This window comes from Anguilla rostrata, chromosome 2 (assembly GCF_018555375.3).
Source record: "Anguilla rostrata isolate EN2019 chromosome 2, ASM1855537v3, whole genome shotgun sequence".
NCBI classification, from domain to species: domain Eukaryota; kingdom Metazoa; phylum Chordata; class Actinopteri; order Anguilliformes; family Anguillidae; genus Anguilla; species Anguilla rostrata.
The window spans coordinates 57,705,958-57,720,104 of record NC_057934.1 but is presented as its reverse complement, the minus strand read 5'-3'; the positions used below and the strand labels follow the sequence as shown (position 1 = coordinate 57,720,104).

At 46.7% G+C, this 14,147-nt stretch overlaps 1 protein-coding gene across 1 annotated transcript in view; it reads left to right on the top strand.

Annotated features, from left to right (window-relative positions):
* The window catches only part of LOC135249269 (zinc finger protein GLIS2-like), a 29,272-nt gene extending 17,499 nt beyond the window's left edge, over positions 1-11,773 (top strand). Inside the window, exons 2-7 of the mRNA XM_064324740.1 lie at positions 1,493-1,697; positions 2,326-2,465; positions 4,763-4,945; positions 5,769-5,902; positions 6,192-6,310; positions 6,950-11,773. Coding sequence (XP_064180810.1) covers positions 1,523-1,697; positions 2,326-2,465; positions 4,763-4,945; positions 5,769-5,902; positions 6,192-6,310; positions 6,950-7,641 — 1,443 coding nt within the window. The 5' untranslated portion in view covers positions 1,493-1,522 and the 3' untranslated portion in view covers positions 7,642-11,773. The remainder of the gene's footprint in view (positions 1-1,492; positions 1,698-2,325; positions 2,466-4,762; positions 4,946-5,768; positions 5,903-6,191; positions 6,311-6,949) is intronic.
* Positions 11,774-14,147: the final 2,374 nt, after the last annotated feature.

Genomic DNA, 14,147 nt, shown 5'->3' with positions numbered 1-14,147 from the left:
GCCGCTCAGCGCTATGCTGTTTTTAGCATACACAGGAAGTCAATGTGAAACAATATCACTTGGCTAAATGCACAGAGTAAGTGTGCTGTTTTTTGTTTTTAATGCTCAATGCTGAGAGTGGCGGTATTAGCTTTTCAACAAATGACATAATACAGAGGACTTCTCTGTCTGCTGCAGGAGATTTACTGTGGATATGTCCTGCCTACCTGTCTGGTGTGTTGGACACTGTGTGTTTGACATTATGTGAATATATTGCTCTGTCTGATTGTATTGTGGACTGTAGGCCAGTATGTGGGTGTTTGTGTGTGTGTGAGAGAGAGAGAGAAAGAGAGAGAGAGGGAGATGGGGGGGGGTGTGTGTGTGTGTGCGTGACAGAGAGGGGGAGAGGGTGGGGAGGATGAGAGAGTGTGCGCGAGGGTATGTATGTGTGCAGGTGTGTGCATGTGTGTGTAGGTGTGTGTATGTGTGTGTGTGTGTGAGAGAGCATGTGTGATTCAGCAGTCAGTTGTTGCTGGTGGCTGGTGGGGTGACTCTGCAGTATGGATTGTAAACATTCTCCTAAATCTGTTCTAAATGTGCTCCAGCACAATTAATTCTGTGAAGTAGTGGAAAAAATGTCATACTTTAGGAACAAGCTCTCGTAAAAGCGGAGCTAACAGCTCTGTTTACATTTCAAACCTGACATCAGCCGATAATCACGTATGTCGGTTTCTGTGTGTGTGTGTGTGTGTCTGTGTGTGCGTCTGTGCATGTATATGTGTATGTGCGTCTGTGTGTGTTTGTAGATGTGTGTATGCATTCAAATACATTTATGTTTAACATTTACATTTATATTTAACATTTACATTTACTATTATAGTGTGGCCCTTATCAGACCCCCAAAGAAAAACAGACTGTTTACTGTATTGATTGGGAGTCACCAGGGTGTGAGAAAGAGACAGAGCTCAGTTACAAAGCATCCTACTCGATCAGCATTATGTGAATTTTAGGTTCTCCACACAGGGTAATCATGTTTTGCATTGTTGGAAGCTGATGTCGTGGGGAGCAAGGTGTTGTATAACTAAAGATCTTGATACGTATGGGTCAGCGCCCACCCAGATACGAAGGTTAACCTGGTGTGGTATGCTTGCGGAGATAGCACAAGCAGGATAATTAAAGTACTGTTTTGTATGATTGTGTTTTTATTTGATGACTTGGTGTTCTGCTTTGATCTCATATAAGGGGTAAGGTGCAATGGTTTGGGGAGACTCATCAACACAGTCTCCTATGCATCATATGTATATAGCTATTCAATGACACGCACACACTAGATAGCGATCCGTATAGAGTAGTACATGTATGTAGTACATTTCTTTTACTCTTGGCAATGCTTAATTGAACAAGGGTTTCAGTGTGTGCAACCTGTGTGTGTGCGTGTCTATCACGTGAACACTCCACCCATCTCCTGCTCAGTCCCATGACAGACGGTTTTTCTCATTGGCTGTGTCCGCAGGTGGGCAGAGCCTGGGCCGCGTAGGCAGCCATGCTGTCTCTGGACGAACCGCTGGACCTGAAACTCCCTCAGGGGCGGGACCGGGCGTGGAGAACCGCCCCCTCTATCTGCGCCCCTCTGAATGCCGCTCGCACCCGGCAGCCCCGAACGACCCACGACGGAGCGCCGACCGGCACCCCATCCCGTCTGGTTTCCTCCCACACAGGTCAGCGCTGTCACCCCCACCCCCCGCATGCACGGCATGATGGGAGCAGCAGTCACATTCACTGGGTGGTGGTGCTAGTGTTTGCCAGGGGTATTGAAGGAAAGCATGCAGTGGTGTTGTTGTTAGCGTGGGCGCACATTATATATTTTTCTCACGGGCTATGAAATCGGCAGTATGGATGCCCTCTCAATCAGTTATTTTATTGTGCAAATAACAAAAGATTTAGCAAAAGACATAGCAACAACTGAAAAAAGAGAAAATCTTCTGAATACCATTGGTAAACTTTGGAGGGGGAGGGGGGGATAATTTGCGCATTGGCAGTAGTGTATAATGGGTAAGGAACTGGTCTAGTAAACAAAAGGTCACAGGTCCAATTCCATGCTAGGACACTGCCGTTTTAACCTTGAGCAAGACACTTAACCTGCATTGCTTCCGTATATACCCAGATGTATACAGTAAATGGATGCAGCATAAATGCTATGCAAAAAGCTGTGTAAGTCGTTCTGGATAAGCGCATATGCTAAATGCAATGTAATGGCATTCTGAATAGGGTGTTTTGGTTCTGGATACACCCTGAGTGTTAATGTTGAGTGTGGGTGGCAATGTTGTTAATTTTGCTTTCCCCTAGGTGTGTCTCCACACCCCCCGGACAGGCCGGAGTCCCTGACCCCCCCGGCTGTGGACCTCAGCCTCTCCCCCTCCTCCCGTCATGCCCCCTCCCCCTCGGAGCTGTCCGACGGCAGCGGGACCTCCTCCGTCCCGTCCCGGGTGAGCACAGCAGGCGCCGTTTACACCCAACACCAAAAACCAACAAACAAACAAAAATCACACCTCAAAACGACACTGTATGCTGAAACAGCCCCTGTGAGCTGAAACAGCCCCTGTGAGCTGAAACAGGCTCTGTATGCTGAAACAGCCCCTGTGAGCTGAAACAGCCCCTGTGAGCTGAAACAGCCCCTGTGAGCTGAAACAGCCCCTGTGAGCTGAAACAGGCTCTGTATGCTGAAACAGCCCCTGTGAGCTGAAACAGCCCCTGTGAGCTGAAACAGGCTCTGTGAGCTGAAACAGGCTCTGTATGCTGAAACAGCCCCTGTGAGCTGAAACAGGCTCTGTGAGCTTAACAAGCCCTGTGAGCTGAAACAGGCTCTGTGAGCTGAAACAGGCTCTGTGACTTCAAGCCTGTGAGCTGGAAACAGGCTCTGTGAGTGAAACAGGCTCTGTGAGCTTAACAAGCCCTGTGAGCTGAACAGGCTCTGTGAGCTGAAACAGCCCCTGTGAGCTGAACAGGCTCTGTGAGCTGAAACAGCCCCTGTGAGCTGAAACAGGCTCTGTGAGCTTAACAAGCCCTGTGAGCTGAAACAGCCCCTGTGAGCTGAAACAGGCTCTGTGAGCTGAAACAGGCTCTGTGAGCTTAACAAGCCCTGTGAGCTGAAACAGGCTCTGTGAGCTGAAACAGCCCCTGTGAGCTGAAACAGGCTCTGTGAGCTGAAACAGCCCCTGTGAGCTGAAACAGGCTCTGTGCTGAAACAGCCCCTGTGAGCTGAAACAGGCTCTGTGAGCTTAACAAGCCCTGTGAGCTGAAACAGCCCCTGTGAGCTGAAACAGGCTCTGTGAGCTTAACAAGCCCTGTGAGCTGAAACAGGCTCTGTGCTGAAACAGCCCTGTGAGCTGAAACAGCTTGTGTGAGCTGAAACAGGCTCTGTGAGCTGAAACAGCCCGTGTGAGCTTAACTGGCCCACTTTCTGAGTCAGACTGGCTGAGGACAGCCCTGCTGTTCAGACCTCATGTCTCCTAATTCACTTCCACTCAAATTCAATTTTGTCAGCTGAGTGCGTGCATGTGAGCGGCTGTTTGTCTGTGTGTGTGTGTGTGTGTGTGCACAGTATGTGTGTGTGTGTGTGTGCACAGTATGCGTGTGTGTGTGTGCACAGTATGTTTGTGTATATGTGGAGTACTGTATGTGTTTTGTGTGTGCACAGTATGTTTGTGTGTGTGAGTGTGGGTGTGTGCGTATATGCATGTTTGTGTTCTCTCCATGTCATGGTCATTATGTGTCCTGAGATGAACCGTGTATGGCAGGAACAGAGGGAGTGTCTGGGGCTGGTTAAAGTACAGCCGAGGACGATAGCTGAAAGAAAGCATCTTTTATTGAGCACAAGATACACACCGTGACACTGAAATATGAGGACATAATGCCCCTGTTTCCCGTCTCCACCCGCTCACCCCTTCCCACACACACCCATTACCTTTGCCCTCTTTCATCGTGTGTGTGTGTGCACACTTAACTTCTGAACTCTGACCTCTGATCTGAATGGTCAGTGCGCGAGCCCCCTGTTGCCATGGTGTCGTGCTCTGATCACTGGGAGTCTTCTGTTTCGAAGGGCAGAGAAGATGTTAAACTCTGTGGAATGTGACAGATGCCTTTATGTTTCGTACAACTATTGAGTGGATGAGAGGTTTATTATTCAGCTGTAGCTAAGAACGTGAAAGAATATTTTAATATGACTAATGAAAAATGTCGGCAGGCACAGTAGAATGTATCCTGTTTTGGGGGTGTGACTCTTAGAGTATATAATATGTAGAGACAGCAATGCCAATAGAAACGTATGGGGAGCACATCAGAACCAGGAAGTACAGTTTTTTTGCTCAACAGACATGCTCAGTTGTGTCCTTGGTCACATGCTTAAATCACGTATACAACGAGGATAGCGTAGACATTGGCTAAAATAAATAATAAATAAAAAATGTATATCTTTGTCTGTGTGGTAGGAAAAAAATATTTTGCCTCGGATAAATAATAAGTGATTTTCCTTCCTAATATAATGCACAAAGTTAACGTCAATATTTGTGTGGAAGTATTTTATTTTTGCTGTCAAAATGAATGGAGCCCAATGGGGAAACTTTTTGAGCAAAAATTATTGACATCAGCAGGGGGCGACATTACATCCGGTGAGGTTGAGAACCAGAAGCTGGGCCCTTGTTGTGGCTACTCTCAAAACCCTCTCTTCTTCACCTTTGAGAACGCCTATCCACTCATGTTGACATCTCTCTCTTTTTCTCTTCAGGATTCCGGGCAAATCCGTTATATGGAGGGCGGAGTCTCGCCACAGCCCCTCCAGTTCTACCTTCCAATTGGGGGAGGGGGCGGGTTCCACCTGCCGTCCTCTATGTTCATTGGCCCGCCCAAAGACAAGCAGGCTGCTACTGAAATTTCAATGGACGAGCAACTAGCCTGTCGCTGGATGAAGGTAGGAAACAAGCAGTGTGTCTGTGTGGGGGACTGGGGGGCGGGGCTTAAAGCTCCACTGAATGTGATTTGCCAATCACGGGGCAGAGTTTTGGGAATGAAAATGTATCAAGTCTGATAAAACAGTCAAAAGCAGAATTGGCCAATTACGTCTGCCCAGTAGCAGCCCATAGTGATGAACAGCTAATATATTTTACGTTTACAACATTTGAGGAAGATGAAGAACAGGCAAAAGTGTGGTGAACTAAAATATTAAAATATTAAATTGCCATGAGCTTCACCATTGAATTGGCTGTTCTTTTTAAAAAAATCTCCAACTCCTTCAAAAACAAGGACACACAGTGCCATTGATGTGAAGCACCAGTGCTAATAGCTCTCCCTTGTGGAGAATCTTCAGCCTGCTAAACGTGACTGAATCAGTGAACGAGTGTATGTGAGTGAGTGAGTTAGTGAGTGTGTGAGTCAGTAAGTGAGTGTGTGAGTGAATGGGTGAGTGAGTGAGTGAGTGAGTGAATGAGTTGGTGAGTGAGTGAGTTACAAACCAGGTCCATGATGTGCTTTGCATCTAAACATGGCCCACAGGTGTTGATATGACTGTGAACTGAATGGTCCCTCATAAAGGAACCAGTTATTTTTAGGACCTGTCGACCTGTTGACTTGGCTACCCATAGCCATTGATGGTCAATGAGCATTTTGTCAATGTCCTTTCCAGTCAAGCATGATAAGTTATGCGACTAAATGTATTTGCTCATTTTTTGTATTGCAGTCTTACTTACCTACTCATCCTCACCACTCCTTCATTCATCCCTCTTTTTCCTCCCCAGTGCCACCTGCTCTTTCACTCTCTGCAGGACCTGGTGGACCATGTCAACGATTTCCATGTCAAGCCTGAAAAGAATTCTGGGTACTGCTGCCTGTGGGAAGGGTGTGCTCGCAATGGGAGGGGTTTCAACGCCAGGTAGGCGGGTCCATGACTCTCCCGGTGCTTGATTGGAGAGATTTTGGAGGGAGGTATGATTGTGATGATGAGGACCATTTATTTATTCACCCACACTAATTTGGAGTGTTCACTTGTGATGCCCACTCGGTTTCAAAACTGTAACCTTGTCTGTCATTCCATATAAAGCGGACAGACAAGTTAGCACTTTTTCAGTATGCGTGTGTGAGTGTGTGTGCATGTGTGTGTGTGTGTGTGTGCATGTGTGTGTGTGTGACAGAACCACAGATGCACTCTCCATGTTCTGCAGGTATAAGATGCTGATCCACATCCGCACTCACACCAATGAGAAACCGCACCGCTGCCCCACCTGCAGTAAGAGCTTCTCCCGCCTGGAGAACCTGAAGATACACACCCGCTCACACACAGGTGAGTGTGACACACCCGCTCACACACACCCGCTCACACACAGGTGAGTGTGACACACCCGCTCACACACACCCGCTCACACACAGGTGAGTGTGACACACCCGCTCACACACAGGTGAGTGTGACACACCCGCTCACACACAGGTGAGTGTGACACACCCGCTCACACACACCCGCTCACACACAGGTGAGTGTGACACACCCGCTCACACACAGGTGAGTGTGACACACCCGCTCACACACAGGTGAGTGTGACACACCCGCTCACACACATCCACTCACACACAGGTGAGTGTGATACACCCACTCACACACAAGTTAGTGTAAACTCAAATCAAAGTATTAATAGAATGCATTGAAACTAAAACCAATTAGGATATTTTGCACCATATTGTTTACCTACATCTGTAGAGCATTTGTGGCTGCCCTGTGTCCTCTGTGTGGCCATGTGGCTGGCTGCTTCTAGCATTTCTGATCACTTTTCTTGATTTTTCTGTCTTCTCTCTCTCTCTCTTTCTCTCTCTCTCATTTCTCCGCCCTCTCTCCCCCCTCTCTTTCTCCTCTCTCTCTCTCCCTCTCTCTCTCTTTCTCCACCCTCTCTCTTCCTCCACCGCCTCTCTCCCTCTGTCTCACGCCCAGGAGAGAAGCCGTACATCTGTCCGTACGAGGGCTGCAGCAAGCGCTACTCCAACTCCAGCGACCGCTTCAAGCACACGCGCACGCACTACGTGGACAAGCCGTACTGCTGCAAGATGGCGGGCTGCCTCAAGCGCTACACGGACCCCAGCTCCCTGCGCAAGCACATCAAGGCGCACGGGCACGCCGTGGCCCCCGACCACGCCCCTCACGATGGGCTTGGGGGGGCGTGGCTGAAGGCTGGGGGTGTGGCCAACCTGGGGGCGGAGCTTCCTTACGTCAGCGGGGCCCGCATTGTCATCCCGGGGGCGGCGGCTGCGCTCCTCGGGGGCCACGCCTTGCAGGGCCTGGGCGGCCTGCCCCTGTCCATCCTGGGGCCCCGGCCCCTGGACCTGAGCGCCGGGGGCCCCTTCCTCTCCTTCAACGGGGTGCCGCTGGGCGTGGCCAAGTCACCGCTCCTGTCCCCGGCGTTCGCCGCTTCCGCCGCGGGCCGGGGGAGGCGGGGCCACGGCTGGGACGGGCGGGGCAAGGCCGGGGAGCGGGAGGGGAGCGAGGACGGGGACGGGGACGGGGAGGGGATGGAGGGGCTCCAGGGGGCCGTGCTGAACCTGTCGGCAGGGGGGGGCCACGGCCCCCTGTCCTGGGTGGTCATACCGCCGGCCCCGGTGGCGATGAAGCCCGCTGTGGTCAACTGAAGCAGGGGGAGGGGGGGTCCGGGGGCAGGGGGCAGGGGTGGGACTGACGGCGTGTGGTTGAAATTCAAATTCATTACAAACTGACGGTTGATTTTTTTCAATGAATTACTCAGACAGCAGCGTGGGGCTGTGGTTGCCACTGAGAGAATCGGTCCGATGTCGCCTCACAAGATTGAAAACCCCTGCCATGTCCGTTTTATTTATTTCTTGGTTTTTTTTTACTGCTTTGTTGGCACAGCGCGAAACGTGACCTTTTTCAAATCGACAATCCGTGCCCGTGGCAGGCTGGCTGAAGGAAGGCATCTCGAAATGTCACAGAGAACGCCGCAGTCGCTTCGAAGACACGCCGGTAATTCCCGTTAAATCTGCCGCGCCTCCTGCGCTCAAAAGAGAGCTCATCCGTTTAGAATGGCGTGCAAACCCAGGGAAGCTTCGGGCAGCGTGTCTGAGGCCAGCCAATGCGCTGACCGCAGAGAACACTGACTCCAAACAAACTCCTGCCAGCGGACAACGTGCTACACAACGCTCTCACCTCGTTACAACAAACCCGAGCTTGTGCTCAAATTTACTGTTCTGAGGGGAACAGTATGTGCTCAAATTTATACAAAACTTTACTCTAAGTGTCTGTGCTAAGTAAGCACGTCACTTACGATCAATACAGAATATATATGTATATTTTATTTTAACAGAGAATTTTGTTTACAGCATATGGTTAAACCTTAACATAATTCTGGACAGTATTCCAAATTAATTTACAAATTCATTACAAGTAAAACAAATGTTGCAACAGCTCATCCACTCACCATTAAGGCGAGTCACATTTCTGTTAGGAAATACGTCTAATATTCTGTGCGACCTTTAGTTTAACCTTTACTGATTAACTTCTATTGATCCCATGATCTTATCACAGGTCTCCCCTTAGGGTTCGTCTCAATACTTTTGACTCTTTACCTCCTTCCCTCCATCACCCCACTACCACTTGTCTCCTCCCTGGAGGTATGTGGAGGAAACGAGGTAAGGAGACGAGTTTGAAACCGCTTCGCTAACGTGCTTCGCTCGTCTCCTCCAATACTGGGACACTGGAGGGAGGGAGAACACAAAGGAGGCGACAAGGCTGTGGAGGAAAGGAGGATACATTTTTTGAGTACTGGGACTCTCTGTATCTTCCGTCTTTTAGTTCCAGTTCAGGACGCCTCCTTCAGCGATCGTTAAACCCCAGTGCCCCCTGGTGAACGTTTCGCATATTGCAGACCATATGGTGACCGACAACATAAATGCCATTTCAACTTTGAGAGGGGATAAAAAACAGGAAATATTCTTTAGGATTTAAAAAATATTTTTTTTTGGTGGGGGGGCCAGGGTACACTTACAGTACCGTTGGGGGGGACATGCCCCGTGTTCTCTGCGTTCGTGATGGTTACTTTATTGCTGCTCAGTTTTGCCATGTGTACATGGACTACCACACAACAGTTCTGCATTTGAACAAGAGTCTGCAGCTCCAAGACTATTTTTTCTTCTGAAACAGTCTTTTTTGACTAGAGCCAAACTCAAGTAAACAAGTCAGTTTAAAATAACAAAAATTAAAGTATAAAATAAGCACTCTAGAGGACAGAACTTATTTAATATACCTCACATCACAGACCTGCTGCCTGACTCTTCTGGCAGTTGTGAGAACACTGTTGCTGTTTAGTTCCGGCTCATTTTAAGGTCAGTGCTATGCTATGCGTAGCAAACGCCAGTGATACTGCATTTGGAGTTCCAATGGGAATCCTCAGCAACACACAAAGTAAACCACTCCACAGGTAACTGGAGTACATTCTTTGGGGTTTCCAGTGCTAGCTGCATATCGAGGCTATCCCACACAGGTCTGTTCCTCCCAAGGTCTCTCTCCACCATTTGCACAATGAGTTACAGTGACTGGACCGTTCAACCATGCCACCATTGGGCTTTTCAGCGATGCTCAGCTGAGCTCTGCTACGCTAAAAAGGAAGTCCCGTTTGCCAGTTAACATCAGCACATTTTATTTAATGTTTCAGTTGTTGTGTGGAGTTTATAAAAACAAAAATAAAACAGCTTTGACATGCACTTTCTCCATGAGTGATGAAGCAACAGACTACCGTTTGGCTGGACTTGGATAACGTTTGACAACGGACCTTCCCTTCAGTATTACACTTTAGCTCAGGCAGGTCAATGGCCACCTTCTTCTTTAGGCCCTGGAAGGAACCGTGCCTGCCTGTGGCGCTGACGTGATGTCATGGAACACTGATGCTGAAAGGTGACATGGCAGGAAGGCGGAGCCTCACTGTGGGAGTTTGAGGAGAGGAAGACAGGGTGGAAGAGGAGGTGGGACTGGAGAGAGAGTTTTTTTTCCCACGCAAGGGACATTCCCTACAGAGACAAAAAAACAAAACAACTCTCTCTCCACTGCCTTTACTTCTATAATCACCATTTTGCTTATCATTAATACATGTCTTTTTATTTTTTTTTAAAGAAATGACTATGATTATTGCTGTTTTTTCTTTTCTTTTTCTTTTGACGAGACATTTTGTGATGTTGAAGTTGACTCCTTCCCCATGTGTCCTCTGTTGCTGCTCTGAGTTTGGCTTTCTCCCAGAGGAGGGGTCGTGGGATGGGACCTGCGGCCTTCTTTCGACCAATAGGAGGCCTGGCGTCCCGCTTTGCTCCTCCTCAGTGCTGCCCGTTACAGTGTGTGGTTGTGTACCAAACTGAGATAAACAGAACAGATATCTCTGTTCCAGTGTGTGGTTCTGTACCAAACTGAGATAAACAGCACAGATATCTCTGTTCCAGTGTGTGGTTCTGTACCAAACTGAGATAAACAGCACAGATATCTCTGTTCCAGTGTGTGGTTCTGTACCAGACTGAGATAGACAGCACAGATATCTCTGTTCCAGTGTGTGGTTCTGTACCAAACTGTTAAACAGCACAGATATCTCTGTTCCAGTGCGTGGTTCTGTTCAAGACTGAGATAAACAGCACAGATATCTGTGTGCCCTCCTAGCAGGCGCCAGACCGCTGGGTCTTCAGATAACATTCTGCCCCTGCAGAATTCCCCATTCCGCCGCCCCCCTTTGGAGCAGAAAGCCACCAATGACATGGATTCTCACAGAATCCACACCTTTAACATTTTTAAAAAATATATATTTTATATTGTATTTTATTATTTTAATTGAACATTTGAAGCATTGACTTTTTTTGGCATTCTGTATGTGAAAAAACATAATTATTTTCTCAGCCAAACAGGTGCTGCTAACCTCTGTCATAACAGGATATGAATTCCTTACTGTACAGTGGGTAAAAGCTAACAGTCTTTATCCCTGACAGGTTAGATGTCGCTGTCTTGGAGGACCAAACTCGAAACGACTTTCCGTTTTCAACTGGCATGTGCTCACAATAACCTGCTGACTTTAATTCCCAGAGGAGTCCAATGTACTCTTATAGTGAAATGTACATGATCAGAGCTGCTTGCTGACAGTTTTACTGTGTAGTGAACATAAAATCTAAGTATCCTGTCACAGCTCCTATGTCTAAATGAAGAAGAAAAAAAAAACGGTACAATTTCCCCTCCCCCTGAGTGTATGGTTTTAAAGAGACATTTTAATTGAAATGTTGTGAGTTCAAATATAAATTCATTTTGAACGAAGGAATGTTTTTGGAGCGAGACAGCAGAAACAGTAGAGAAGGAGACCATTGTTAATTAGACCTCTGGAGTCCTTCAGAAAGAACGATACTGTTAGCGTTGTGCAACAGTGACACATAAGGGGTTAATGCTAGACTAAGGATCTGAAAGGACTGTATTCATTTATTTTCACATTTCCTTTGCACATTGAGATGTTTTAATGTCAGCATTTTTAACAGTTCCAAGTGCCTTTTATAATAGGGTAAATGTAGATGATACGCTATATAAAATATGAATATGAAAATATATAAATGTATGTATATTTTCCTGCTCCATGTTCTCACACTGAACATGCAGAATTTTAGTTGTAAAAGATGTCTTTATTGGTACAATGCAGACGAGTGCTCCTGTTTTAAAGGACGTTTATGACGAGGATGACGATTATGTTATTGGAAAGGAGAGTTAAGAATTTAATAAAAGTTGCATTTGATACATCTGGGTGTTTGTCTTCTGTGTCCTGTTTAGTGCAGGGGACAGCCAGAGGTGATGACTGTACAGAAGAGTGCACTCCATTCATCCCCCTCCCCATAAGCCTGCCCATAAACACCGTTATATACTAAATTACACACACGCACGCACGCACTCACGCACACGCACATGCAGACACACGCGCACACGCACTCGCACGCACACACCCACACACATGCACGCACTCACGTACACGCACACACACACACAAACGTGTGAAGAATTCAGAGTGCAACTTTGCTAAAGTGAAAGCATGCCGATTTCTTAGCCTGCTGGTTGCCAAGGAAGATCAGCCAAACATAGGTTAAAGCAGACAACAATGAGAAAGAATACAAATTTTTAAAAACTATTGTTAATTAATCAAAATTGTGGTTTGTATACTGTGAAATCAAAATATACCATACGACCATGTCTGAGTATTGTGTGACTAAGGTAGTACAACCACCAAAATCGCATTCTCCTTGACTTAGCCCTGGCCCATTGTGAATTACTAGCTACCATTTTATTCAGCAGTTCTGAGGAATTTTCTCTTCAGTGCCTCCATCTTGGCTCTAATTAGCAGTCTCTCACCGGGGAAATGACTCCAAGCTATGCAGTCCAGTGATTCCTCAATTACAGTCTCCAGTTTCTTGTAATTTAAATTATGTGTTTAAAATTAAGTGAATGCGTGTTTACAGTTATCAAGTGCCCTCACTGGTTTCAAATCACATGAACTACAGCAGCTGGCTACTGCTGTCTTTGAGGAATTATTAGTGATGTTGAGAGTTAAGTTGTTTTACTAGATTGTCCACTAGATGGCGACAGTTGTTAACAAAATTTATTTATCTTGTGGTTCTGCTGTGGTCTAAATACCTCTGCAGTTTCCTTGTTCCTTTTGTGCGTGCTTGTGTGTGTGCACATCTGCATGTGCATGTGTGCATGCATGTACATGTGTGTGTGTATGTGTGTGTGTGTATATCTACAGTCTCTGTGTGTGCCTGTGTATCTGTGAGTATGTGCGTGTTTGTGAGAAAGAGAGAGCGCGGCTCTGCAGCTGTGAGCGCGGTTTCAGTCATATGAACACTATTCAATCTCAAACACGAAATGCCGCATTGATGCCTGTTTTAGGATTGTCACCTGCCCATATACAACGGCTGACTTTCCAGTCTCCCGGGTTTTAATCATAACAAGGTAGGGCACTGTTTTTTTAATGTTAGAAATACTATCATCATAAATGTCTGGGCTTAATGTGAGCAGGAGTATTGCAAGTCTGCTCACTTCATGGTACTCCTCGCTGTTCTCAAACAGATTGCAATGTATATTATCATGGGAAAAAAATAAAAATTTTTTCCGAATCAATTCTTTTTTTCTTTTTTTTTGCCACGGGCATAGACAAGTCTTGCCACGGACACGTTTGTCCGTGTACGGACATATTGATGACCCCTGGTGAGAAGGCTTCATGTTCACACAAACAGTGGTGTGAAGGATGAGGTGAGGTGGTTTATGGGAAGATATAAGCAGTTAAATCAGTGGTCTGTGTCAGTGACTGCATCTGACCTGTCCCTGATCCAAAACACTGCAGACATAGACAGAGAGATGTAAGTACGTGCTTGTGAATGTGTTCACATCAGTATTGTACCTTATTAAACCTGTATTTTGTAGTTGTCCAATGATCATGATATGCACTTTTGTACATCGCTTTGGATAAAAACGTCTGCTAAATAAATGTAATGTAACATGCCTGTATGACTGCCCAGTGTCCACATATACCTATGCTGTCTGTTGTGCAGTTGTATTTATATACAGCCTAACTGCCAGAAACTACTGAAGAAATGGTGACAGTGAAAAAATAGTGAGTCACAGGCACTGAAGCCAGCTGGTTATGAGTTTGGGTCTGGGGGAAATGGCCCTTGAGAAGGCCTGTTAATCTCAGCAAAGTGGTTAATGAGCCTGAAGCTGCTTCAGTTACACACACGGCTGGGAATATGGATTAGGTGTTAATCTGTTACTTACGCGCAACACGCTGGGCGAGCCTGTCTGTGAGCTCATCGGGAGTGTGAATGTTCCAGAACATGAGCGCAACTCAATAAATAATTTCAGATTAAAAAAAAAAAAAGCCTTGTGCTGTGGTCTGTGGAACACATGACAGGGCTGCACAGCATCAGTCCTTTTTTTAACCCTAAAACACTCCCCTCAGAGCTCCCACGCCTACTCATCTCACACCATGCTATTAGAGTAGCCACACATCTGATGCCCTAATAACCATGTAGATACACAGACTGTAATTACAGATTAATTACACATTTCATATGCTTATAACAATATAGTTATACATGTCACAGACCGTAATAATAGTTTG